The sequence below is a fragment of the Meles meles genome, chromosome 6 (genome assembly GCF_922984935.1).
Source record: "Meles meles chromosome 6, mMelMel3.1 paternal haplotype, whole genome shotgun sequence".
NCBI lineage: Eukaryota > Metazoa > Chordata > Mammalia > Carnivora > Mustelidae > Meles > Meles meles.
The window spans coordinates 32,799,976-32,827,378 of NC_060071.1; the positions used below are offsets into that span (position 1 = coordinate 32,799,976).

A 27,403-nucleotide genomic window follows, 5' to 3' on the forward strand; every position below is an offset into this window, starting at 1 on the left:
GGATATATATATATATCCTTCTTTGTCTCTTATTATTAAAGTCTTTGTTTTAAAGTCTATTTTGTCTCTTATCAGTATTGCTACCCCAGCTTTCTTTCAACATCCATTTGCATGATACATGTTCCTCTGTCCCCTCATTTTCAATGTGCATGTGTCTTTAGGTCTGAATTGAGACCCTTGTAGGCAGTGTACAGATGGGTCTTGATTTTTATCCATTCTGTCATCTTGTGTTTTTTGATTGGAGAATTTAGTCCATTTATACTCAAAGTGATTATTGATAGATAGGTATTTGTTGCCATTTTGGTAGCTGTTTTGTGATTGTTTTTGTAGTTCTTATCTGATGCTTTCTTCTCTTCTTCTCTTTCACAGTTTGCTGGCTTTCTTTAGTAATATACTTGGGTTCCTTTCTCTTTCTTCTTTGTGTATCTGTGTTTGGTTTTTGATTTGTCATTACCATTAAGTTTTTATATAACATCTTCTGCAGTCTATATTAAGTTGATGGTTGCTTAAGTTTGAACCCAGTCTTTTCTCTATTCCCTCCCGCATATTATAGTTATATGCTATCATATTTTACATTCTTTTGTTTTATGAATCTTTTTTAAAGCTTTTTTTTAAATTTTTTTATTTATTTATTTGACAGAGATCACAAGTAGAGAGGCAGGCAGAGAGAGAGAGAGAGAGGGAAGCAGGCTCCCTGCTGAGCAGAGAGCCCGATGTGGGACTCGATCCCAGGACCCCGAGATCATGACCTGAGCCAAAGGCAGTGGCTTAACCCACTGAGCCACCCAGGCGCCCCATGTTTTATGAATCTTTTGAGTGATTTTTACTTATATACTTATTTTCACTACTTTTGTATTTCCTACCTTTCTTACTCTTACTTATGACCTTTCCTTTCTACTCAAAGATTCCCCTTTAACATTTCTTGTGGGTCTCTTCTAGTGGTCATAAACTCTTCGGTTTTGTTTGTCTGAGAAAGTCTTTATCTCTCCTTCTGTTCTGAATGATAGCCTTGCTGGATAGTGTATTCTTCGCTGCACATTTTTGCTTTTGATACTTTGAATGTATCATGCCACTTTCTTCTGGCCTAAAAACTTCTGCTAAAAAATCCATTTAGAGGCTTATGGGGTTTCCTTTGTATATAACTATCTTATTTTCTCTTATTGCTTATTTCCTCTTTTCATCGTTACTTTTTTACATTTTAATTACTGTATGCCTTGGTGTAGACCTTCTTGGTTTGAGTTTGTTGGGGGAATGTCTCTGCCACCAGGATCTAGGTATCTGTTTACTTCCCCAGATTAGGAAAGTTTTCAGCTATTATTTCTTCAAATAAATTTTCTGTCCCCTTATCTCTCTCCTCTTCTCCTGGGATCTCTATAATGCAAATGTTGTTACACTTGATGGAGTCACTGAGTTCCTTAAGTCTGTTCTCATTTTGCATATTTTTTTTCTCTCACCTGTTCAACTTGATTAGTTTCCATTAGTCTGTCTTCCAGATCGTTAATTCATTCCTCCACTTTTTCTAGCCTGCAATTTATTCCATCTGGTATGTTTTTAATTTCATTTATTATGCTCTTCATCTCTGACTCTTTTTTATCTCTTTGTCAAAGGTCTCCCTGATGTTCTCCACTCTTTTCTCAAGTATAATGAGTATCTTTATGATCATTACTTTAAATTCCCTGTCAGGCATAATACTTGTATCCATTTAGCTTAGGTTTCTTGCTGTAGTTGTGTCCTTTTCTTTCAGTTGGGACATATTCCTCTCTCTCATTTTGTCTAATGCTCTGTGTCTGTTTCTGTGTGTTAGGAAAGTCAGCTATGTCTCCTGCTCTTGAAAATAATGGACTTATGAAGAAGAGGTCCTGTAGTGCTGTACAGGTCAGTGTCCTTTGTTTACCAGGACCTGGTGCTTCAAGAGGTGTTTTCCTGTGTGTGTTGCATATGTCCCACTATTGTGTCCTGGCCACTTTTCCCTTCAGTCCAATTGTCTACAGAGACTCTCTTTGCTTGTTTTTGCACAGTATTTGGTCCACAGGCACGGTGTGCAATTTTAATAAGGTTCACCTAGGACATGCAAGCCCCTCTACCACTGCCAGAACAGAGGCTCTGCAAAACACACAGATTGGGACGTGGGTTGGGGGATGCAATGTTGGCACTGTCTTCTCAGGGAGGTAGACTTGGCAGTGCTGGGACTGAGGCAGACTTGACTGGAAAGGATGCATCCACCAAAGCACAAGGAGGTGGGGTTTGGTGTAAACAATTTAGGTAGTAAATAGTGAGTGCGCCTGCTGTGCTGGTTCCTGCAGGTGGCCCTGTATCTCCTGCCAGATCCTTTGTTCCTGGAGAAGTCCCTCAGTGATCCCTGCCCCTCTAGGACACACTCAGGAATGAGTAAATTACTCTCCCTCTCATATGCCCCAAGCATTCTTTAAACTGCTGCTTCTGTGCTGTATTTCGCCTGGCTGTTTGTTTTGCTGTCTCTTTAAGGGCAGGGACTCAGCTTCCTGTAACCCTCTAGGCTCTCCCAGAACTGAACCCATTGATTTTTTAAATTCCGTGCTTTAAGTCCCATTGGTTTTAAGAACTCAGGAAATTTGGCCTTTCTCACTTTCAAAGCCAAACGTTATAGGGGTTCATCTTCCTCATGCAGGCTTCCCAGTGTCACGGTTTGTTTCTTTCTCTCTCCTAGCCTGAAGCTCACTTCCCCCTACCACCCTTTCCAGCAGGCAAGCACCAGTAGTTCGGCGCCCACCACATCTCCACCCTTCCTGCCCTCTTCAGTATGGCCTATTCTCTATCTTTAATTGTGGAGGTTTGTTCTCCCAGTCTGCAGGTATTTTTCTGGGTTATTTACACTGATGTGAATATTGTCTAGTTATATTCATGGAACGAGGTGAGCCTAGGGTCAGTCCACCCTCTTTGCAGCCTTCCCTTTATCCTTCAAGATTTTTTCCTTTATCTTTGATTTCCTGAAGTTTGAATATGATTTTTTTTTAACTACAGCTTGTTTGTTTGTTTTTTACATTATTCCTGTTTGATATTCTCTGAGTCTCTTGGACCTGTGGACTGTTGTGTGATATTAATTTGGAGGAATTCTGTCACTGTTGCTTCAAATACTGCTTTTGTTCTTTTCTCTCCTCTACTGCTATTCCTATTATATGTATGTTACAGCTTTTGTAGCCACTCCAGGTTTTGGATAATCTGTCCTTTTTAAAATTCCAGTCTGTTTTCTCTTTGCTTTTCTGTTTTAGAAATTTCTCTTGTCATATTATCAAGTTCAGAGAATCTGTCTTCAGCTATGTCCAGTCTACTAATAAACCCATTAAAAATATGCATTTATGTTATAATGCTTTTTATCTCCAACATTTCTTTTTGATTCATTCTTGGAATGGCCATCTCTCTGTTTATATTTTATATTATCTATCTCTTCCTTCATTGTTTACATTTTCCATGCCCTGAACTTAAAATTTTAAAATGTTCTGGTCTGAAAACTTCAGTATTCATGCATAGATTACTTGTTCAGTCTCTTCAAACTGTGGTTTTTTTCTTCCGGTATGCCTTGTAATTTTTTTCTTGAAAAGCTGACATGATATACTGGATAGAAGAAACTGTGGTATATAGGCCTTCAGTAATGTAGTGGTAAGGGTAGAGGGAGAAGCATTCTATAGTCTTATAATTAGGCCTCAGTCTTTTGGTGAGCCTGTGCCCCTGGACTGTAACCTCTAATGCTTCTCGGGTTTTTGTTTTTTTTCCCCCCCTTTAGGTGAAACAGGATGGCTGGAGGGAGCTGGAGTTGTATGTTTTCCTTAACCCATGTGGAAAGCTAGAAAGGCTAGAATTGATATTTCCCTAGCATTCCTAAAAAATGTAAGAATATGGAGAATTTGGAACTCTCATATATTTGTTAGGAGGAACATAAAATGTGCAGATGCTTTGGAAGGCACATTGGCAGCTCCTTAAAATGTTAAATGTGGAGTTACCATATGACCCAGTGATTCCATTCCTAGATATATGCCCAGGAGAATTGAAAACACGTCCACAAGAAAACTTGTACATAAATGTTCATAAACAGCATGATTCATAGTGACCAAAAAGTAGAACTAACCTAGGTCTGTCAGCTGATAAATGGATAAGCAAAATGTGGTGTAGCCATGCAATGGAATGTTACTCATCCATAAAAAGGAGTGAAATGCTGATGCTACAGCGTGATGAAGCTGTATGATAAAGACCTTTATGCCTAACAAAAGAAGCCAGACACAAAAGGCCACATCATGTATGATTCCATTTATATGAGATGTTCAGAACAGGTATAGCCATAAAGACAGAAGGGAGATTAGTAGTTACCCAGGCCTAGGAGAAGGGGAGAATGAGAGTAACTGCTAATGGGTACCAAGTTTCTTTTTGGGGTGATGAAAATGTTCTAAAATCAATTATGGTGTTGATTGTATGGTACAGCTTTATAAATATATAAAAGCCACTGAATCGTATGCTTTAAGGGATGAATTTTATGGTATGTGATTTATATGTTTAAAAAAGCAACTTCGGGTGGCCTTTGATGTGAGTCAGGGATAGGGAGTGTGAAGAGAGGAGGGTGAGTGGGAGGGTTTGAGTGACTTAGGTTTGAATTGGTTGGAAAAGTTTGTCAGAGCTCTTATGGCAATTGGGGAAGATCCTAAGAAAATGTAGAATGATTGCTGAGAACATTGAGGGCCTACTTGTGGTTAGATAAATTTACAGGAGCATCCTTTGGGATTTTTCTCCAACACCATCTTGAGCTAAAACTCAGAATTGATCTATATCTGAGGTGTAAAAGGAGTGGCAAGGCAAAGAATTTGAGAGTGTTGACAAAAGAATATTTGAAATGTGGCCATGGAATCTAAGCTGGACAGAGAAGGGAAAATCAAGGGCCAGTGAATAGAGGTCTGTCTGGTTAGGGGTCCGTTGTAGTAGAAGTAATTGAGAGAGCTGAAATGATAGGGAATAGTGGTCAGAAAGACCTGAATTTGAGGCTGGTTGGACAGACGACATGATTTTTTAAAGAACTGGGAGTTTTACATAAGGCTTTTAGTGTGGAAAATGAGGGCAGAATCTCTCCTCTCAACTCTGAGGTATGTGATGAGGAGGGAAGATGGTGCCTCTCCATGAAAGAACTTAATGAAGTGAGATTAACATACAAAAGTAAGGAAAGGGCACTTGAAAATAGCCAAACCCAAAAAACCTAAGTAAAAATGAGGCTTCCAGCACTGTCCAACACATTTGGAATAATGTAGTCTCATTGTTGAGATCATCCCTCTTGTTGGGAAGGGTTACTAGGAAAATCTTAGTTCAGGAACATTTCTTAAACTCCATCTCTGTTGACCAAGCAGTGTTCTGAATATGATTTGGCACCCCATATTTACTACAGGGAGAAAATGTATTGATTGCCCAATAAATATCTAGTGTACTTAATATAATTGTCATTATAACTTTTATTATTGTCATTAAAATATCTTAAATTGGCACCATGTTTTATATATCTTTTTTTTTTTTTTCAGTGAGTGGCTAGAGTTCGAAGGTATTTTTGGATTTTTCAAAGCTACAGTCTAGACCCTCGTTCAAAGTGTAAGCCCCAAGGTAATACCGTTTTTTGATGCCTCCAGGTAGAAGCCTTCACTGGGAGGTCCTTCTGCAAGGAAACATCTGTGTGTTATGCTTACTTATGTAAACTGCAGTGGAGAACCAGATTTGTTCTGCTTTCCTTTGACTTTGTGCATATTTCTCTTCTTTCCCCTTCCAGAGCAGCATTCATTACATTGCTTAAGTGCTTCACATAGAATTTCAAAGTTCAGTGTGACCTCTGTACTGGGACACTATCAGACACAGATGCTACACTGAAAGGCTTTTTGGCAGTCAGTGGCTTAGTAGCCATGATTCACTTTGAATCACCCCCTCATGGACCATACGAAAGCAGATTCTTGCAGGAGCCCAGCCATGTTCTTGGGAATCGTTTTCTTTTCCAACTTATTGGACTAGTTTAGAGGCCTTTGGGTTTCACCGGACTTTTTCCTCATTTCCTTCTTTTGTTGATCTTGGCCCCTTAACCCTCCGCCCACTTTATTACTCATTTCTTAAGGACCTGACTACTCAGTAACACTAGAGAAAGTATATCTGAAGCCACATGGGTTGCATAAAACCAACTGAAGAAAAAAAAAGGGCAAGAAACTTGTGTTCTCTCAGCTTCATTTGTTTATATGATCTGTTTTTATGTTGCTAAGGTTGTGTTGTCCAGCTGCTTCCCAGTATCACAACAATGACGGAAGATAACTGGGCAGCACCCTGAGAGGGTCATGTTGGCAGAGTGAATGACAAGACCCTTCATTCAGCCCCTGCCAGATAGTATATTGCCTTTGAGGTATGATGGATGCCAGAAGCTTCAGATGTTAAATCTTAAATGTCTTGAAAGGCCATTTACATTTAGGAAAGATGTTTAGAAAGAAGCCAGCTGAGTCCTTCCTTATAAAGTTTGGGAGTAAATATCTGGCTATTTGAATGTTTGCTTGAGGTTTACAATTAGGCAGTATGGCATCTGATTGATTAGTGGGGTTTTTGGTAAGATGAATATCAGGCGACATTAGCAGCCCTTAAAGCCCAGGCTCTAATCTGGTCTGTGCATAATGTGAATTAAAATTAAATTAAAATGAAGTGCACTTACATCAGGATTATTCTAGAAAACATCCCGAATGGAATTTTGCAGTATGTGTTAGAGCCCCTCGTAAGCTCCCCTGTCTTGAAGGAATTGAGCAAGCATCCCTGCACGTGGAAGAAACTGACTGAGTCTGAAGTTCCTGGGTAAGGGACCCGCAGATGCTTTTTTTTTTTTTTTTTTTTTTTTGACGCAGTAAGCAGTGTAGGAACCTTGGTCTGCTAACTAACAAATTTAGAAGGAAAAAACAAGAAGATAAGTAAGAATAAGAAGTAAGCTGTCAGTGTTACCATTTTGGAAGAAAATGACTGTACTCAACCTTTAGAATTTGGGTCGGCGTCATCTGCGTCTTGGTGTTTCCTCCTCCATGGGCTGAATCCCACCTAGCTCTGCGTGGGCTGCTGTGCCTTCCCCTTCACTGCGGTCTCATTCGGTCTCCCTAGCAGCAGCCCCTGAAATAACTGCTGGGGGAGCTCCTAAATGAATCCTCATAATTTGCTTCTCAGTTCTCCCCCTTTGATTGAGGCACTCTTTTCCTTGAGTAGTTTGCAGTTCCACTTAAGTGGCTAGTGTTTGGGGTCACTATTGAATGTTTTGTTTGACTATCACTTTCAAGATGAATGGGAGGTCGCTGCCTTTAGCTGTATGGGGTGACGCCCTCATGGTGAGCCTTGAAAGGGAAAAATCTCTTTGTAGTGATATGCTAAGTGAAATGACTCTCTTTGTCATTCTGTCCTTTTATCCTTTCAGTCTGATAACCTCAGGTTCTTGTGATTTATTTGGTTTCCTTCCATTAAGCTCAGTAGTTTCCTGTACCCAGGTGCATGCTATTTCCGTTGGTCATCATGGGGATGCGGAGCATATTTCTGACCTGGAAGTGTGGTTGCTTTGACTCTGCACCACATCAGTATGCCTTCCAGCCTCCACTTCCTCTGCATTATTTCCTTTCGGAGGGCTCAGTTTGTTACCATTTAATCTAAGGATGATTCATCTGGGACCGAGACCCGGTAATGCTGTAACAACAATACCTTGCTTTATATAATAATACTCAAAGTACTTGGGATCTTAGCCTTTCTCTGTTTATGAAGATCTTTCAGTTTAATCCTCACAGTAACCCTGTGGGTCAAGTCAGCAATTTCATCTGTATCTAAGCTGGTAAAACTGTATCTCAAAGACACTGAATAACTTGTTCAGGGACACACTGCTTCTGAGTTAGTCTGCTTAACAGTTTTCACAGAAAATGAAGAATGCTTTTGAAGATATTCTGCTTGAACACAAAGGAATTTCCAAACTGTGTCCCATTTATTAAAATCTAGCTCTTTTTAGTCTGGTCCATCAGTAAGACCAAAGTCAAGAGCTCATTAACCAGAGTTTAAATTGTCATGTCCAAGTCAAGAAAATAAATACTGAGGTCAGTTTCTGTTCTGCTGCTGGTGTGATAAGTTTAGGGAAGGCTGGCTCTTAAATTAATGGAACTTCAACTGGAAGTAATTAAGGCATTATCATTATTTTCTTATCCTCTCTTCCTTTTAGAGAGATGGAAACCTTGATGACTAGCTCCACCCTGCCGCCCCTTTTTGCAGATGAAGATGGCTCCAAGGAGAGTAATGATCTGGCTACAACTGGGTAAGCAGCTGCTTTGGGACCCTGGACCTCTCTGCCTAGGCTTCAAACCAGAGCTTCTGACAATGTGTGAGGTCCTGAAGAAACCATTTTATATCATAAAAATAGAAGGTATGTTTGTTATGCTTTGCAAAGAGAGTGAGAGCCACTGTAAGCTGCTCTGTTATCTGCATTCAGCCCTCACTTGCAGTGCTCTGGTTCCTGTGAACTGGAACAGCAGTATGTGGACCTAGGAAACATCATCAGTTCCTCCCGGTTAAGAGAATTACGTAGTCACCATTAAGTAAATACCTGCCACGGGGCTTACTCTGAAAATCAAGTTCATTTTCTGTTTGAGTTGCCACAGATGTTGAAATGATTTTCCCCCCAAAGGTCAGATTGTTTTTTTAGATCAGATTTTTTAATATGGCTCTTTTATTCAAGATGCCTGCGAGCTCTGACTGACTTCTGTTCCCTTTTCTTCCCCCCCCCCCCCCCCATCTCCTTTCTTTGTATTTTTGGACAAATATGTAAAAGAATATAAAAAAGGGTTAATAGTCCCTCTTCCCTTGAAAATCTCTGTTCCACTTGAATTTTTATCTTTTCTATTTAGAAGTTATTGGCCATGGAAGAAATATATTCACTGATAGATTGAGGTGCTAGTTAATCTCTACGACGAATTATTTTAGTACTCTGTAGAGCTCTTTAAAAATAGACAACACTTTGTAATTCTGTTTCCTTCCCTCACATTTACTTCTTTCCTCATTAATATCTGCCTTCTGACCTTACTATTCAGATAAAACTGCTCTTTTAGACATTTCTAAAAGCTGCCTAGTTGCTAAATCAAATTTATTCAAGAAAATTTTTCTGAGTGTCTCCTATGTGCCAGACACTGTTCTAGGCACTGGATACTAAGCAATGACCAAAGCAGATAAAAATACCAGCCCTGTAGAGCTTAAATACTACTAGGGACATCAGGCAATAAACAGGATAAATAAGTAAAATACATACTGTGTTCTTAAGAACTATGGATTAACAAATAAAGTAGGGAAGAGGGATAGGAAGGCTTTGGGGTAGTTTTAGATAAGATGGCCTCAGAAAGTCTTTAAAAGTGGATTGAATAAAGACCTGAAAGAAGTAAGGTAGCTAGCATGCAGTTCTCTGGGGAAGATTATTCGAGGCAGAAGGAGGAGTAAAGTGCAAAACTCCCTGAGTTAAGGGACGCCTGGGTGGCTCAGTTGGTTAAGCATCTGCCTTCGGCTCAGGTCATGATCCCAGGATCCTGGGATCGAGTCCCACATTGTGCTCCCTGCTCAGGAGGGAGCCTGCTTCTCACTCTGCCTATTCTGCCTGCAGCCTTCTGTGCTTCTGCTCTCTGACAAATAAATAAATTAAAAAAACAAACAAACAAAAAAAAACCTCCCTGAGTTAAGAGTGTTTCTACCTATTAGAAATAGTCAGGAGGCCAGTGTAGCTGGAGCCGAGTACCCCAGAGGAAGGGTAACCGAGGGCTCCATCAGCACTTTCTGAGTCAGAAAGTCTAAGGGCCAGAGGTTTTACACTCTAGTAAGTTCCCAGGTGATGTCAGTGCTGCTGGTGTGAGGCCCATACTTTGAGTAGCAGCAGTCTAGATCATGTAGGTTTTTATAGGTCAGAGTAAGCACTTTAACTCGCACTCCAAGTGAGGTGGGAAAGCATTGGATGATGTTGAGTAAATGATATGATCCAGCTTTTTAATGAGATCCCTGTGGCTGTTAAACTGAAAATAGAGTGACGGGAACAGGGGCTGAAGCAAGGAGATGAGTTAAGCTCCTGAAATAATTCAAGTGAGAGATGATGACTTAAAGAGCATCTCTAGTGACTTTGACAAGTCTTTTTGGTGGAGTAGTAGGGGCGAAGTGTCAGTGGAGAGAGTTGCAATGATCATGGGAATGGGGCTTGGTGACAAATATAGAATTCTACATATATTTTAAAGATAAACCCAGTAAGATTTGCCTGAAAAACCAGATGAGATGTGAAAGGAGAGAAAAAAGCAAAGACAACTCCAAGCTCTTGGCCTAAGTGACCAAAGGGATGGAATTGCCATTAACTTCCATGGAGGAAACTGAGCAGGAGCTCAGTTTTGGAGATTTTAAACATTTATTTATTTTGAGAGAGAGAAAGAGCACGAATCAGGGGAGGGGCAGAGGGAAAGACTCTCAAACACACACCCCACTGAGTACCAAGCCTGACACAGGACTGGAGATCATGAGCTGAGCCAAAATCAAGAGTCAGACACTTAAACAACTGAACCACCCAGGTGCCCCAGTTTTAGAAATTTTAAATTTGAGATGCTTGTTAGATATCCAGGTAGAGATGTCAAATAGACCACTTGATATAGGGCTTTGAGGTTAGGGGAGTCTAGACCAGAAAAAGAAACATGGGAATCATGGGCCTATACTTCATATTTAAAACCAGGAGACTGGTTGAGATCACCAAAGAAATGAGCACTATGTAGACAGAAAAGAGAAGAGATCTAATGCCTGAGCATTAGCATTTAGAAGCCAGGTAAAAGAGGAAGAGTCAACAAAGAAGACTAAAGGGAGTTGCTAAAAAGGTAGCAGAAAAACTAGAGGAGTGCATGGTCTTGGAAACCAAGTAAAAATATTTCAAGAGGTGGAAGTGTCAGAAACTTCTGGAAGATCAGATAAGATGAAGACTGAGAAATGACACTGAGTTTAGCACAGATGGTATTGGTGACCTTGGCAAGAGTTGTAAGCACAAATCTCCTTTGGGTTAGGTTTAAGAGAGAATGAAAGTATCTGCCTTTGGCTCAGGTCATGATCCCAGAGTCCTGAGATGGAGCCCCACATTGGGCTCTCTGCTCGGCAGGAAGCCTGCTTCTTCCTCTCCCACTCCCCCTTCTGTGTTCCCTCTCTCACTGTGTCTCTGTCAAATAAATAAGACCTTTAAAAAAAGAGAGAGAGAGAGAATGAAAGAAGAGAACTGGAGTCAATACATGTCAACAGTTCTTTTCAGGGCACAGATCTTCCTCAGTTACCATGGGGTTGCATGCAGAAATGCACTTAATACCACCTAACCTACCAAACACGGTAGCTCAGCCCAGCCTACCTTAACCATGCTCCGAAGTAGCCACAGTTGGGTGAGATCATCTAACACAAAACTGGTTGTATAATAAAGCATTGACCATCTCATAATTTGTTGACTGTTGTACTGAAAGTGAAAAAAGAGTGGTTGTACGGGTACAGAAAGTTATTTACCCTGGTGATCGCAGGGCTGACGGGGAGTTGAGGCTCCCTGCTGCTGGGTAGCATCGTGAGAGTGTCACACCGCATATCGCTAAGCCTAGGAAAAGATTAAATTCAAATGTCCAGGTGTGGTGTTTACTGAATATATTTCACTTTCACAACATCCTAAACTTGAAAAATCATAAATCAAACTGTCTTAAATTGGGGACTGCCTGTATAAATAATTCTATAAAGGAAAGGAGAAAAATGAGGTGGGATCAAGAGAGTAGTTTTTGTTTCACTTTGTTTTGTTTTGAGATAAGAGTCAAAATGCCACATTTATAGGCTGATTAGGCTGATCCCAATAGACTGGGAAGAATTGGTAATGCCAGAAAGGGCAGAATCGTTAAAAACCTGCCTTTGAGTAGGCTAGACACTGTGGGGTCCACAGCAAAAATGGAAGGCTTGTTGGCTTTAACTGAGAGTGTGCCAGTAGGTTCATAGGAACAAAAGAACCTTTTTTTTTCTTCAGTCTTTATCCAGCTTGCCATCTCTAAGGCATTTGGTGCGTGTGACCACTCCCCTCTGGTTCCTGTTCATTTCAGTCAGGGTTCATAGAATTGGTATGCTTTACCAAACCTCATTCTCGTATTTTACTGAAATAAGAGTGTACAAGAATTAGTAACTAAAATGTTGATGGCAACATTGTAACGAGAATGAGAATAACAGTGAGGGAACAAGTTGCCGAAGACATCACAAACGATTGAAATATCTGGAAAACACAGCTACCAATGTCAAACTGGGTGTCTGATGGCACCTCTTTTCAGAGAACATGATTGGCATTGAGTTGATAGATTCTCTTAGCCTTTTTTTTCATTTTTATTTTCTGAGATTTTATTCATTTATTTGACAGAGAGAGAGATAGACCACAAATAGGCAGAGTAGCAGGCAGAGAGAAGGAGAAGCAGGCTCCCTACTGAGCAGAGATCCCAGTGTAAGGCTCGATCCCAGAATCCTGGGACCATGACCTGAGCTGAAGGCAGAGGCTTAACCCTCTGAGCCACCCAGGCGCCCTTCTTAGCCTTTTTCATAGGACCTCAAAGACCTCAAAAATGTTGGAAACTCCTGCTTAAAATCATCTATTATATTTTCTTAAAAGGGTCAGAAAAGTATAATTTCTTTCACTTCAGGCCAGTCTGTAGCTGCTTTCATTCATTTCTCAGCCCACTATAATCTGGTTTTTATTCCCATAATTCCACTAAAACTATAGTCCCTAAAATTGCCAGCAACCTTCAGGTCTTCAAATTTAGCATATACTTTTTAGCCTATCTTCTTTGACATCTATTTCAGTCAAGCACTGAAACTATTTTTTAAATGCTCTGTAACTGCGCTGGAGACATTGTTTACAGTTACACAAATGAAGTGGGGGAATTAAAGCTGGCTTCTGCTTCTGCTGGCAGGGAAATTTGTCTTGAACCTTAGTAAATAGGAATTTTTGATGCCGTTGATAACTGAACCATTGCATATCTGCCTGTTATTCTTAAGGTTAACCCACCCAGAGGTTCCATACAGTAGCGGGGCCACGTCATCCACCAACAATCCAGAATTTGTGGAGGATCTCTCCCAGGGTCAGCTGCTTCAGAATGAGGCTTCAAATACAACAGAAGGCACTGAACAGAGGCATGAAGATGAGGTAAGCTGTGGCATCGCTTCCTGTTACCAGTCTTTGAAGTTTCCGAAGGAGCAGTCGGCTAGGGAATTGATCGGAGTGTTCATCCTCTGGCCTTCTTACGTTCTGCAGAATTTTCTTCATAGAACCATGCTGATGGTTTCATATAAAACCATATTCATGGGGCGCCTGGGTGGCTCAGTGGGTTAAAGCCTCTGCCTTCGGCTCAGGTCATGATCCCAGGGTCCTGGGATCGAGCCCCGCATCGGGCTCTCTGCTCGGCAGGGAGCCTGCTTCCTCTTCTCTCTCTCTGCCGGCCTCTCTGCCTACTTGTAATTTCTGTCTTTCAAATAAATAAATAAAATCTTTAAAAAAAAAAACCGTATTCATGGTTTGTTTGTTTGGGTTTTTTTTTAAGATTTTATTTGACAGAGATCACAAGTAGGCAGAGAGAGGAGGAAGCAGGCTCCCGCCAAGCAGAGAGCGCGATACGGGGCTCGATCCTAGGACCCCGGGATCATGACCCGATCTGAAGGCAGAGGCTTTAACCCACTGAGCCACCCAGGTGCCCCGTATTCATGGTTTTAATGACATGGAGACAAGTAGACTCTTTTCCCCCTACTTAATAAATTACACCTACATCATATTACATGCTCAACAAATGCTTGTTGAATGAATGAATGATTTAAGTAAGGGACTCATGAGAAGTCCCCATGCCCTTGTTCAAGGCCATACATTGCACACCAAGCCCTGCAGTGTGGAGTTATATGTCCTGAAAAGGATTCACACCACTTACCAGGCCGTTCACATTCCCCTAGAGGGCGTCTGTCCAAACTCAGGAGGTTCAAAGGTGGGGGAGGGGAGCATCTGTCATGCCCTTTTTGGGCTTTCGGCCTTCCTCACAAATGATTGATTACATTGTCCATGTTTTAAAGCATCTTTTTTTAGCCATAAAAGAGTAGCACCCCATCAATTTTGTCTTTTTTCTTATTCTAAATGAGCTTTTTTTCATGTTGGCATCCTTAAAGATTATAATGAACGCTTGAAGCTTCTTAAACGTCTTAAAATCCTTAGAGCGCCAGGGTGGCTCAGTTGGTTTAGCGGCTGCTTTCAGCTCCCGGGATCGAGCCCCATATAGGGCTTCCTGCTTGGTGGAGAGCCTGCTTCTCCCTCTCCCTCTGCCTGCCGCTCTGCCTACCTGTGCTCTCTTTCTCTATCTCTCTGTCAAATGAATAAAACTTAAAAAAAAAAAAAAGTTTTAAAATCCTTAGTAGCTTTAATGTTACTAAGTTTATAAGACAAAAACAGGGAAAAAGGGGGCGCCTGGGGTGGCTCAGTGGGTTAAAGCCTCTGCCTTCGGCTCAAGTCATGATCCCAGGGGTCTGGGATCGAGCCCCACATCGGGCTCTCTGCTTGGCAGGGAGCCTGCTTCCTCTCTCTGTCTCTGCCTGACTCTCTGCCTACTTGTCTATCAAATAAATAAATAAAATCTTTAAAAAAAAAAAAAAAAAAACAGGGAAAAAAGTTGATACCAGGGGCACTTGGATGGCTCAGTGGGTTAAGCCTCTGCCTTCGGCTCAGGTCATGATCCTTAGGGTCCTGGGATCGAGCCCCACATTGGGCTCTCTGCTCAGCAGGGATCCTGCCTCCCCCTCTCTCTCTGCCTGCCTCTCTGCCTACATGTGATCTCTCTCTGTCACATAAATAAATAAAATCGTTAACAAAAAAAAAGCTGATACCAGATACACCACTTGCCCAATGGTGAATTATTGTACCGTTTTATATATATTTTGAGGAATACGGTCCTCTAATTAATATTTAGATGTTGTCCCAATTTGCTTATCTTTCTCTCATCTGAAATAAGAATTCTTGGATCCATAAAACTATTAACTGATAGGCTGTGTGTATTTGTAAAATTATGAAGCAGAAATGTGATGTAGTTTGCATCTCATTAAAAGGCCTGTGGTAAAACATCAGTGGGACCTCAGACCTTTCTTTAAACTGTTTGAGGTAACTTCATCTTTTGGTTTAATTAATAACATATAAAGACCTCTGACCTTATGAAATAAACATCTCGAGGAGCAGGTCATCAAAGCAAAAGAACTAAGTGTTCATGTTGGATATATTGATGAACTTTTTCTAAGACTTAGCTATTAATTAAAAAATCTATATGTTATCTGCTATGGGAAATGAACTGGTCTTTGAATGAAATCAGTGAAAAATATCCTTCACGAATGATTTTTAATCCCTGTACTACAACGTATCTCTTTGTCTGCCCAGTGCTTGTGACATCTTGTTCTGATCTACTGTGACAGCATCTGTTTCTCTGGCACAGTGCTATGTATGTGCTACATTTCTCATTTACAATAGTCTTCTGTCAGGAGTCCGGACTTGTTAAGTGCATATGAAGGCCGAAGCTTATGTGATCATGGTACCCCTTATTCTCATCAGTTAGGATTAGCCCTTAATATAACAGTTCATAGTGTGGCACATAAAAGTGTGTGCAAGTGAACTATCTGGAATTCCTTCTTGAAGACTGCATGGCAGTCATTTGTGCCTATGACAAATCTGGAGAGCTTTGAATATCCTGTCCCTTAATAGTAGGAAAATGCAACTTGTGTCCTGTTTTGTTCGTTTGTTTTAGTGTTGTATTACTTGGGCAGTTTTGTAATTTGGTTTTTGGCTTTTTATTTTGTCTTATAGCAAAGAAGTAAACGAGGAGGTTGGTCCAAAGGAAGAAAGAGGAAGAAACCTCTTCGAGACAGCAATGCACCCAAATCCCCCCTTACAGGCTATGTTCGGTTCATGAACGAGCGTCGAGAACAGCTTCGTGCAAAGAGACCAGAAGTCCCATTTCCAGAAATCACAAGGATGTTAGGCAATGAATGGAGTAAACTGCCTCCTGAGGAAAAACAGGCAATTATTCCTATTTCTGATCCTTTGCTTGGTTTTGATTTTACCTCAAAGACAGCTTCTTTTAGAAAAGCAAAGTGGTTGGATGGTTGTTTTTTCAGTTTTGTCACAGAGTCTAGGAGAACAGAATAGCACGATTCACCATAGCTCTCTTCTCTAGCACAGTGGTTTTTACATGGTTTCAGGGTCTGCTGCAGGGGTACAAGCTGGAGGGACTCTAGGAGCTCTACCCCCCGACCCCCCGCTAACCAAAAGCAGCTCTGCTTTTATATGATTTATGTGCTGAGAATTCATATAAGAATTGTGTAAAAAGTGATTCAATATTACAGAATTAAGAGATCTAGCAGTATAATTTATTCCACTGAATTAAATGTAAAGTCAGGACACCTGGGTTGCTCAGTCGTTAAACGTTTGCCTTTGGCTCAGGTCATGATCCCAGGATCCTGGGATCGAGCCCTACATCTGGCTCCCTGCTAGGCAGGAAGCCTGCTTCTCCCTCTCCCACTCCCCTCTGCTTGTGTTCCTTCTCTTGCTGTTCCTTACTCTGTCAAATAAATAAATAAAATCTTAAAAAAAACAAAAGTCATGAGGTAAATGAGAAAGAAGGTTATTTGATAAAATTCTGCTGTTCACGTAAGATTCTTGTTTAAATTCTTTTAACTAGAGTCCTGGCAGATTTAGCCCACTATGAGAAATAAACCAAGAACTATTTCAGTTCTTTCTTTTCTAAGACATAAACTAACACTATTGCCAGACTGAAACAAATCCATTTGTTAGAGAGAGTTCAGAGGAATTAAGGACAAGATAGCCACAAATTGGTTGAAATGCCACGCAAGTGGAGAGATTGTAATGATTGTGGGGGTGGCTTGGTGTTAAAAGTTCCCAGCATTTGCAACATCTACCAGATAGCTATATTTCTTTTATGTCTCATACTCTTTAAAAAGGATTCCAAACAGACTAAAACCAAATTGAAAAATACTCTTGGGAATTAACTGAAATCAGAACATTTCAAGGAGATTATATTTTTTTTTTCAAGGAGATTATATTAAATTGCAACTTGAAGCTCTTTGTGATAGCAAGGAAGTAGAAAGCAATGCATATCATCCCTTGTTTCAGCTGTAATACATAAAGGGGTCCTGAGCTGTACATAGCTGATTACTCTTTTCTTTTTAATTTCTTAATTTCAAAATCAGTACATGTTCATTATTTAAAATTTTTTTAGATGTTACAGAAGTACATAAAGAAAAAAGCAAAAGTAACAGTAGTCCTTTCCAGAGATAACCGCCATTAGGTAGGTATGGCATGGGTTTTTTGTTTTTAACTTTTTATCTTGAAAAAAATTCAATATGCAGAGTTACAAACACGGAATATGGTACAAAGAACACCCAAATATCCTTTTACCCACATTCACCTGTAGTTAACACACTGTACCCCATTTCTTCATTTATATGTGCACTCACATCCTCCTGGGCAAGCTTCATGTGTACGTGCACTCATGCTCACACGTGTGCACTCTCTTGCATTCACTGACACATGCCTGTATGCCCATGCTCTTTTCCACTGACACACACATGCTTACACCTGCATGCTCTTGCACTCTCACACATAGACACACACACACTTTTTGAAATCATATGAGGGTAGATTATATGATCATGGCCGTGTATCCCTAAATATTTTAATGTGTGTTTCCCAAAAATAGGCATATTCTCTTACACAACTGGAGTTTCATTATCAACTTTACAATTTTTTTTTTAAGATTTTATTTATTTATTTGACAGAGAGAGAGAGATCATAAGTAGGCAGGGAGGCAGGCAGAGAGAGGAGGAAGCAGGCTCTCCGCAGAGCAGAGAGCCCGATGCGGGGCTCGATCGCAGGACCCTGGGATCATGACCTGAGCCAAAGGCAGAGGCTTTAACCCACTGAGCCACCCAGGTGCACCTACAATTTTATTTTAACACAATAGTAATTAGGAGTCAGATCTCTGGATTCCTTTAATCTGGAATGTTCTACAGCCTTTCTTTGTCTTTTATGACATTGATATTTTTAAAGAATGCAATCCCTCCCTCTTCCTCTGCCTCATTTTTGTTTACTTCTAACTGAACATTCCTCATTTTTTACTTGTTTAATATTTCCTTATGATTCAATTGAGATTATGCATTCTTAAAATACTGCATAGGAGGTGCTGTGTCCTTCTCCGGGGATCACATGTTCAGGCACAGTGTCCTTTTATTCCTCATTGGTAATGTTGATTTTGCTCACTTGATAAAGTTTTTTTATTTGCCCTGATAATTAATAAGCCATCTGTGGAGAGACATTTTAAGAACGTGCAAATAGTCTGTTCCATATCAGATTTCCCCCTAGATTTAGCATCCATTAATGACTTTTGCTGGATGTAGTCTTTACCATGAGGGTTGCAGAACGATAATTTTCCAACTCCAACACTCCCTCTGTATTTACTAGTCAGTGCTTGGCATTCTAACCTAAGCAGGCGCCCTTTTCCTCCCCGCCCTGTCCACATTTATGTATTTGTTACTTATTTATTGTTGGTATGAGTATATTTTTTTTTCCCATTGGCTTATAATTTTATTACTCTACTTCTGTGTTTGAGTACTTACGTTTTCCCAGATTTGGCCTTTTGGGTGTCCCTTCCCTCTGGCTCTTGTGCAAGACAAGGTTTTTTAACATATCTGTCTCTAGTTTGTGTCCATTTAAAGGCACTATTTTTATACTTTATTTCTTCAACCTAGTTGATGAATGAAAAGGACAAGGCACTAAACAAAATTATCCTAGTAGATCAATGACTTTGTTTAAATAATTAATAGCACAAAGTGTGTAGATATAGGCTCTCCCATAATAGTCCATTTTAGGTCCATAGGATGAAGTCATTCCTTTTTATGTTCTTTGTGTCCCTGGTTTTAGTACTCCACTCTTCTGGCTATTAAAAGGCCAATTGATGTATGAGATCATTCTCCAAATGGGTTGGGGATAGAGAAACAAAATAATATTCCATCCTTTCTCCTGGGAAGACTAAGTGTGCCTATATGGCGTTCAGTCCTCTTGAGGACTCTAGTGGCCATGTGTAGATTAGAGGAATAACTGTAATATCTTCTTGTGAATATTTTATGGGAATGAACTCAATAGAACTTGTCTTCATTAAGTTAGAAAAGGCAATAAACAGTCTAGAGAATCACAATCACCTATTTCTTTTATAATTGAGAGATTGTATTTTATTCTACCCATATGATTTCTTTATTCTCCTTAAACCTTATCCCTTACATACTTTCTTTCCATGTTCCAATTGTCCTCTGTTGTCTTCAAGGAGTTCATTGATAGTTTACCCAAATAAGATCTATTTCTTGAAAATAATTGCACATTTCTTTTCCTAGCGCTACCTTGATGAAGCAGACAGAGATAAGGAGCGTTACATGAAGGAACTGGAGCAGTATCAGAAGACTGAGGCCTACAAGGTCTTCAGTAGGAAAACCCAGGACCGTCAGAAAGGCAAATCTCATAGGCAAGGTACCAGAACCAGAAGGAAATGTTTTTGTAGTTTGTTGTGCCTGATAGAGTGTCACAAAGCCTGCTGTTAGAGTGATAAATACAAAAGACAGGTTTCTATCATTTCTCTATTCTACATTCACTTACAAACAGCACCTTGGAATTTTATTAAAATCACATTGCTCTCATTTAAAAATTTTAGTTGGATTTCCATAGCCGGTATCAAACAATTTGACTGGTGTTCCACGACCCTTTCTGGTTGCCTGTGCGTTTTTTCTAATTCCCAGTTTAGGTGTTTCTCTGCCTTTAAACATGTCTGTCTACTAAACTCCATACCTGCCATTCTTCAACACCTCTAAGCATGCACTGTTTCTCCCAGCCGGCAGTGACCATCCTTCTCATTCATCCATTCATGTTTTCCTGTCCACGAACAGTACTTAGTGAGCACTCCTGGGATGCATCAGGCTTTCACCTAGGCATTAAAGATGCTACAGTGAACAAAATAGACAAGACCCCAGTCTTCACTGATCTTTTGTCCTCTGTTAAATTTGCTGATCACACCCTTCAAGTATTGCTTTAAGCTCCCTTTCTTCAGGAGACATTGCCAAAGAAGCCCCACCCACAGCTAGTCTGTTGTGCAGACAGCCTTTGGCGTGCATCGCCTGTCCACTCTCCCACTCTCTTCTCTTCAGAGGTAGGAACTGTGTCTGCTGTTCTCTTGTGTCTGACTGTAACTAACTGTGGTGTGGCACAGTTCATTTGCTTGGGTTTTGTTATTGTTCTGTTTTGTTCTTCATATTAACAATGTTCTCTTATTCTTTCATATTTTTAGATGCGGCCCGGCAGGCAACTCATGATCATGAGGTAATTCACTTTCTGTCTACCTATCATGTATCTGTTTAGAATGATATTATTGTTTCTCATGCTATTGGACTTTTTTTTTTAATGAATAACAGAATATTTCCTATCCCATAATTTGGATGGGGTGAGTTGCTTTTGCTCAGATTCTTATTGTGTGGCAGACACTTACCATGAGTCTGTCCTTGAACTACTGCCCCTAACTCTAGTCCTTTTTTGTGGTCCAAGAATTTTATTACCTTGACATGCTAAAGATGGCTGGAATTTGGAGCGAGGTATAGAAATGAGGATCAGCTGAAAGCCATAACTTGGTCATAGTTCATCATCCTCAGATACCTCACTCTGACTCTCAGAAACTTGTGGTTTAGGGAATCCGACATTCAGTTCAAATGAGCTATTCAACTGCAGTGTCAGCAGAGCACAAGTGACAGTATCTTGGTTCCTAGCTCACTGGCATTTACTTGTTTACTGGCCTTTTCCCTCCATTTGGTTTAGCCTATCACCCATAGGATTTAGGCCTGTGTGTCTTGACTGTGTGGCAAAGAGAGCTTTAAATATGTATGTAGCCTAAGGTTCACATGTGGTTGTAAGAAAATAAACTTTTTTGGTAATTCCACACTTTAAAATGCTCAGTGACTTTTTGTCACTTTCCAAATCCCATTCAGCTCAGGGTCCATTCAGCTCAGGGGTCTGAGTCTTCTGTAATTAAGTCCCAACTTCCTTTCCAAACACCTTAACTCTCACATTTCCTGTGTATATCTATGTACTTTAAAAACCTTTACTGCTTGGATGCCTGGGTGGCTCAGATGGTTAGCCGTCTGCCTTCTTCTCAGGTCATCATCTCCATGGCCTGGGATTGAGCCCCATGTCCAGCTTCTAGCTCAGCAGGGAGTCTGCTTCCTGCTTCTCCCTCTCCCTCTGCCTCTCCCTCTGCTAGTGCTCTCTCGCTCTCTCTCTGTCTCTCTCAAATGAATGAATAAAATCTTTTTAGAAAGAAAATAAAAACCTTTCCTGCTCACTCTCTTCCACGTGCCCCATCCACTTCTGCCTCATGCCTGTATTTCTTTTTTTTTTTTTTTTTAAAGATTTATTTATTTGACAGAGATTACAAGTAGGCAGAGAGGCAGGCAGAGAGAGAGAGAGGAGGAAGCAGGCTCCCAGCCAAGCAGAGAGCCCGATGCGGGGCTCAATCCCAGGACCCTGGGATCATGACCTGAGCTGAAGGCAGAGGCTTTAACCCGCTGAGCCACCCAGGCGCCCCTGCCTGTATTTCTGTTCTTTCTTTCACAAAAATACTTTTCTCTCTCACTCATTTTTTCTACTACCCCTCCTCCATCATCCTGTTCTGCCTCACTGACTTCTAGCTATCCATCAAGCCCTGTTTCAAGTTCCATTTCCTCCTTCAGGCTTTTCCTGTGTCCTCCAACTTCCTTTAACCCTCACAGCTCTCTGTATTTTCCATACATACTTAGCTGATGTAGCTAAGGTGTTGAGGTTGTTCAAGTCCTTCTATTATTCACACTCTTGGATTGTAATCTTTTGGAAAGAAGCATGATCTAGTTGCCATCTTTTACTGCCCCATACCACCTAGCATGACGCACTTGCATTGGGAGGTGTTCCATAAATACTTACTTTGCACAAAACCCATTTGTTGAAATATCCGTGGAAATTTACAGAAAGGAATTTTCTTATGTACTCTTGTGAGCATTTAGTTTTAAGAAATAATCTCTTCAAAATAAAAATGAATTTATCTTTGACCTCTAGTTCTCATACATACTTAAGCATTGGTGACCTTGAAAACAGAGAGAAAACATTTAGATTCACAAGTTAAGTAGATTTATTACAATCCATGAATTAGAAAATAAGCACAAATAAAAGCATTTTATTCTTCAAATAAATCCTATGTAAATGTAGATATATGACATCTCTGTACTCTAATTAGGGTGAAATATTATAATTTTTTTTTTACTTAAGAAACTGTATATATACTTGAATATAAAATCCTAATTGAATAGTGTTGCAAGCTTTCCATATTGCCAGATACTTGTATAATTACTTATTTCTCCTTTTATTTTTCTGGGCCCACCTACCAATATCATGAGATTTCCATACTTCTTTTTCCCTTATTATGTATCCTTTATAACTTCTCTGTCCTTAATGTTTACAAAAGAGAACTTGGACAGTAATCTAAAACATTAGATCTCACACTTTCTAGTCAACAACGAACTCCCTTCTTCACTGTGAATTTTGTTGGCCTAACTGTGTCTTCAGTAAGGCCGATAGTTTTAGTCAGGAAAGATTTGGTAGATTTACTCAGTCACAGAAGCTGCTGCTGATGATTTGAGAAATGAAGCCTTTTATTAAATGAGGCTTTTTATTTATTAAATGAAGCTTCTTATTTTTATTTACATGATTTCACCTGGTATGAATTTCTGTGATTTATGAAAAGGAATCAGTCTGCATGTGATTTCCCTGTCTTAGGATCAGACACATGTTAAAGGAAAACAAGGAGAGAGTAGATGAAGAGCCACAGTAGTTCCTCAAATGTGTATACAGTAGGCTCTGTAAATTTGTCAGTTGCTCTCCCCACACCAGGTTAAAGCTCTCTTAACAAGGTTATTGACCCAATTAATGTCCCTCACTTTATCAGTTTTCGTTTTTCGTTGATTACTATCTTTCCTAAACTAGGCAATTTCAAAATAATTGCAGTAAAAAAAGAACTGGTTTGAGCTTTTAAACATAGTTACACAGTGATTTCCTTACATATACTTTCTTAGCATAATGGTTTAGAAAAGTAAGAAAGCACCACGAATGAAAAGCAGCCACAGGGAAGCCCAGGGAAAGGAAAAACTGAATCAGACCTTAAAGATGCCCCAGGTTTTGTGGGGGACACCTGGAGGTGGGTGAAATGGCTTGAGCAGAGTTATGAGTAAGTTAATAAAGGAGCTTGTATCTCACAAAATACCTAAAACATAGATTCTAAGCACATGCTTATTTCCCTTTATTTATCCTATTAGGAGTAAAATGACAAATGTAGTAGAATAGTGTTCCAGCTCACTTCAGAAATACTAAGAACTTCAGAAATTCTCTGAACTGACCACCCCACCCCCCCATTTTATGGGTGAGAAGAGTGATCTGCCCAAGACAGGAAAGAATTTCCGCAGAATCTACTTAATGAATTAGAGGCACAGGTATGAGAGAAGTGCAGGCCTCAGTATCCCAGTCTAGCACTCTTGGCCACACCTACCACACTATGTGGAACACACTGGTGTTGCAAGTGAAAATGGGCCTGGTTGCTAGGAATGTCACCAAATTTGTTGCCAGTTAAAACAAATTATATCATTTGTATACAGAAAAGGAACCTGTCACATTCCTAACTAGAACTTGGATTCCGAAGACATTGTTACACCGGCAGTGCTGGCAAGTGCGTGCCAGAGCTGCAGAAACACTGACCTGAGAGCCACTGGAGTGTCGCGCGTAGCAGTGGGGCACTCTGCCCAGTACACAGGATTGAGAATGTTCCCTAAAGTAAAGGGCACTTGAGAGAAGCGTGTCACATTCTATGAAATTCTGGCCCTGAACCTAGATCACAGCAAAATAGGTTCCGTTCAGAAGAGCCTCCGTTCTCTTACCCTCCACTCCATATATAGAATGAAAAACCAAAATGAAGGCGTTTTTGCTCCTCTCAGATCAAAAGGCAGCCCTCCAGACACAGGAGTCAACCGGCGTTACTCTCAAGAAATATCCCGCGTGAGGACCAAGATAGAAACAATAATTCTGTTTCTCCTTTAATTTATGAGAAATGACAAAATGACACTCAGCCTGAACAAATTAGACCCTTTCGATGAAGAAGTAATGAAATCCTTATGATTTTAATCCCTTGAGCGATCCTTGGAATAGCTTAAGTGTATCCGAGCCCCCAGGAGGATCCTCTCCATTCCGAGTAATGTACTCGGTAATGGGAGAGTGCTGATGGTTTTTATTACCACTCTTCCGTTAAGTAGAATTTCTGTTGCCTTTCAGAGATGGAACCATTTCGTTTAATTGCTTTCGTGTTTCTTATTTTGCACTCTAAGAATTTGTACCAAGGGGCAGTGTGTTAATACACCTACGAGGTGCTGTGCTCTGTGCTTATGCAGTTAGCTCGGTTTGGGCCACTCTGGTGAAGAGAAGAGAATTACCAGTCCAATGAGAGTCAGGGGACTTGGAGAGAGCTCTTGGTACCATGGTAATGGGAGCCAAGCATCCCTCCCTACCCTTCACAGTGCTGGATATTCAGACCTGTGGCTAGGGGACTGATCTCATATGAGCCTGTGCGGTTAAGTAGGAGACTGAAAAAGGTAGGATGATAAAGTCTAAGACTAGACGAGGTCATTTGTGGACTTCTGTTACACTTTGTTTGTGTTGAAATTGTATGTCATAAGTGTTCTGTTTTCCTGTAGCAACCCAGCAATAGGGTTAAAGCGTTCATAAGCCTGCATAGTTGAGAGAAAGCCACCATGAAATATGTCTAGGATCCCTTGTGGCACCAGCTTCCCTTGCCCATACTTTGGTTCTGTTTCAAACCACTAGGAACTAGCCCCAGGTAGAGATTTATATGTTGAAATGGGGGCTTTCACTGATAATTTTATTGTTTATTTTTAAATTGTTCAAATTATTTTTAAGTTGAAGTTTTGCTTGCCTTGTTTAAAGACAAAAATTAAGTGCTCTGAAAGATGTAACATCTTAGATGCCTCTCTTGATCAACTGCCATTGGCAGGCTGTTCACACAGCCCAGCCCACTGACAAGGCAGACGCCAGTATGAAAACAGGAGCTTGGCCATCAGAATCCCCTTATAGACTGTTAACTGCTTAGCTTTCTACTAGGCACCAGATCATATTTGTGTTCAAAGTTAAGAGACTAGTGGTGGCAAGAGTAGGAAAGATATTCTATCTCTGGCTTTAAACATATTTTTTTAGCAGTGCCTTTAGATTTTTTTTTTAACTGTTCTTTATGTTAGAAGGGTTTTGGAATCTTCAAATTTCACTAGCGATTTCTTCAGTGCTCATTTCCCGCTGTTGCAAGATTTTAAACACTGTGCCTGTACACTTAGGATTTATATTTCTAATGCTTTCAGATTCAGATTCACTATAGAAATGGCAGCCAAAGCATCTTGAAAGTGACTTTATCCTTAAGGGTCATCATGGGATATATTTTATAGTAATTTTGTGAGACCTTTTTTTTTTTAATATTTTATTTATTTATTTGACACAGAGAGAGAGAGAGATCACAAGTAGGCAGAGAGGTAGCAGAGGGGGAGGGGGAAGCAGGCCTCCTTTCTGAGCAGAGAGCCTGATGTGGGGCTCAGTCCCAGGACCCTGAGAACATGACCTGAGCTGAAGGCAGAGGCTTAACCCACTGAGCCACCCAGGCGCCCTGAGGCCTTATTTTTTAAATTTTATTTTTAAATTCCCCAAATTGGTGAATAATTTTAGCCTTTGGTATTTTCTATCACAGAATCCCTCGCTGTTCTCATTTTTAGAGCCTACTTACTTCTAACTTCTTGAATTTGTTTTGTTTTTCCCTGTGTTTGAAGAAAATCTAAAATGTCCCCAATTGTAGGCTGCCCCTCAAGTAAGTGAAGCAGTAGTACCAATAGAATGCCATTTTTAGTGCTCGTGGTTGGCAGAGTTCTTATTGTCCATTCTGCAAACTTAGAACGGACAGCCCTATCTCAAAGCATTTTACATGCATAACCAACAGAAGCAACTGAAAAAAACACCTAGAAATTCCCTTTTTCTATTCCTCCCTCAACCACTTGCACAGCTATATACCGTTGACTGTTCAAAGCACATAGTAGAGAAATGGCTTCCATATTCTCCATTAGGGAAATTTATGTAGAGTTTTGTTTTTTGGTTTTTATTTTTAAGATTTTTATCTATCTATGAAAGAGAAAAAGAGCATGAGCACAGGGTTACAAGCAGAGGGAGAGGGACAAGCAGACTATGCACTGAATGCCAAGCCCAACTCGGGGTTTGATCTCAGGACACAGAGATCATGACCTGAGCCAAAATCAAGACCTGGATGTTCAACTGACTGAGCCATCCAGGCGCCCCTGTGTAAGTTTGTTTTAAAATTTCTCATTGCACAACAATTGTGCACCTAAGAGAACTGAATACTTAACATGCTTGAGCTCTTTAAAGGTTGATTCCAGTTAAAAGATGAATACATTTCCCTCATACCTCCACCTGAACTGAGTCCTACTCACCCTGCTGTTTCTGTAAGGAACACATGGCCTTCAGGCTTTACCTACTCAGTTTAGCTTCTGTTTAAGAATTAGCTGTTTTGGGGGCGCCTGGGTGGCTCAGTGGGTTAAAGCCTCCGCCTTCAGCTCGGATCATGATCCCAGGGTCCTGGAATCGAGCCCCACATCAGGCTCTCTGCTCAGCAGGGAATCTGCTTCCTCCTCTCTCTCTCTCTCTCTGCCTGCCTCTCAGCCTACTTGAGATCTCTATCTGTCAAATAAATAAAAATAAAATCTTAAAAAAAAAAAGTAGCTGTTTTGGGGGCACCTGGGTGGCTCAGTCATTAAGTGTCTGCCTTTGGCTCAGGTCATGATCCCGGGGTCCTGGGATCGAGCCCCACATCAGGCTCTCTGCTCAGCAGGAAGCCTGCTTCTTCCTCTCCCGCTCCCCCTGCTTGTGTTCCCTATGTCACTGTGTCTCTGTCAAATAATAAATAAATAATAAATAATAAATAAAATCTTTTAAAAAATAAAAAAAGAAGATATTACGCACATACATATACACATGCGTATGGTGGAATATTACTTAGCCATAAAAAATAGTGGAATTTTGCTTTATGTGACAACCCATATGGACCTAGAGAGTATTATGCTAAATAAAAATAAGTCAGAGAAAGACAGATACCATATGATCTCACTTATACATGGAATCTTAAAAAAAAAAGAAAAG

The 27,403-nt window shown here is 40.4% G+C and overlaps 1 protein-coding gene across 10 annotated transcripts in view; it reads left to right on the top strand.

Annotated features, from left to right (window-relative positions):
* The window catches only part of HMG20A (high mobility group 20A), an 83,866-nt gene that overhangs the window by 42,649 nt on the left and 13,814 nt on the right, over positions 1-27,403 (top strand). For 7 of the 10 annotated variants that reach the window (XR_006818695.1, XM_046008322.1, XM_046008320.1 and 4 more), the window contains 5 exons: positions 8,213-8,305; positions 13,054-13,201; positions 15,881-16,093; positions 19,480-19,612; positions 20,424-20,455. Coding sequence is in view for 9 of the 10 variants with exons in the window: in XM_046008322.1 (XP_045864278.1) it covers positions 8,217-8,305; positions 13,054-13,201; positions 15,881-16,093; positions 19,480-19,612; positions 20,424-20,455 (615 nt within the window). In the remaining variant the exon portion in view is untranslated. Of the gene's footprint in view, positions 1-1,854; positions 1,876-3,847; positions 3,865-5,531; positions 5,611-8,212; positions 8,306-13,053; positions 13,202-15,880; positions 16,094-19,479; positions 19,613-20,423; positions 20,456-27,403 lie in introns of those variants that run through there. The other 3 variants (XM_046008324.1, XM_046008321.1, XM_046008325.1) reach the window with 3 other exon arrangements.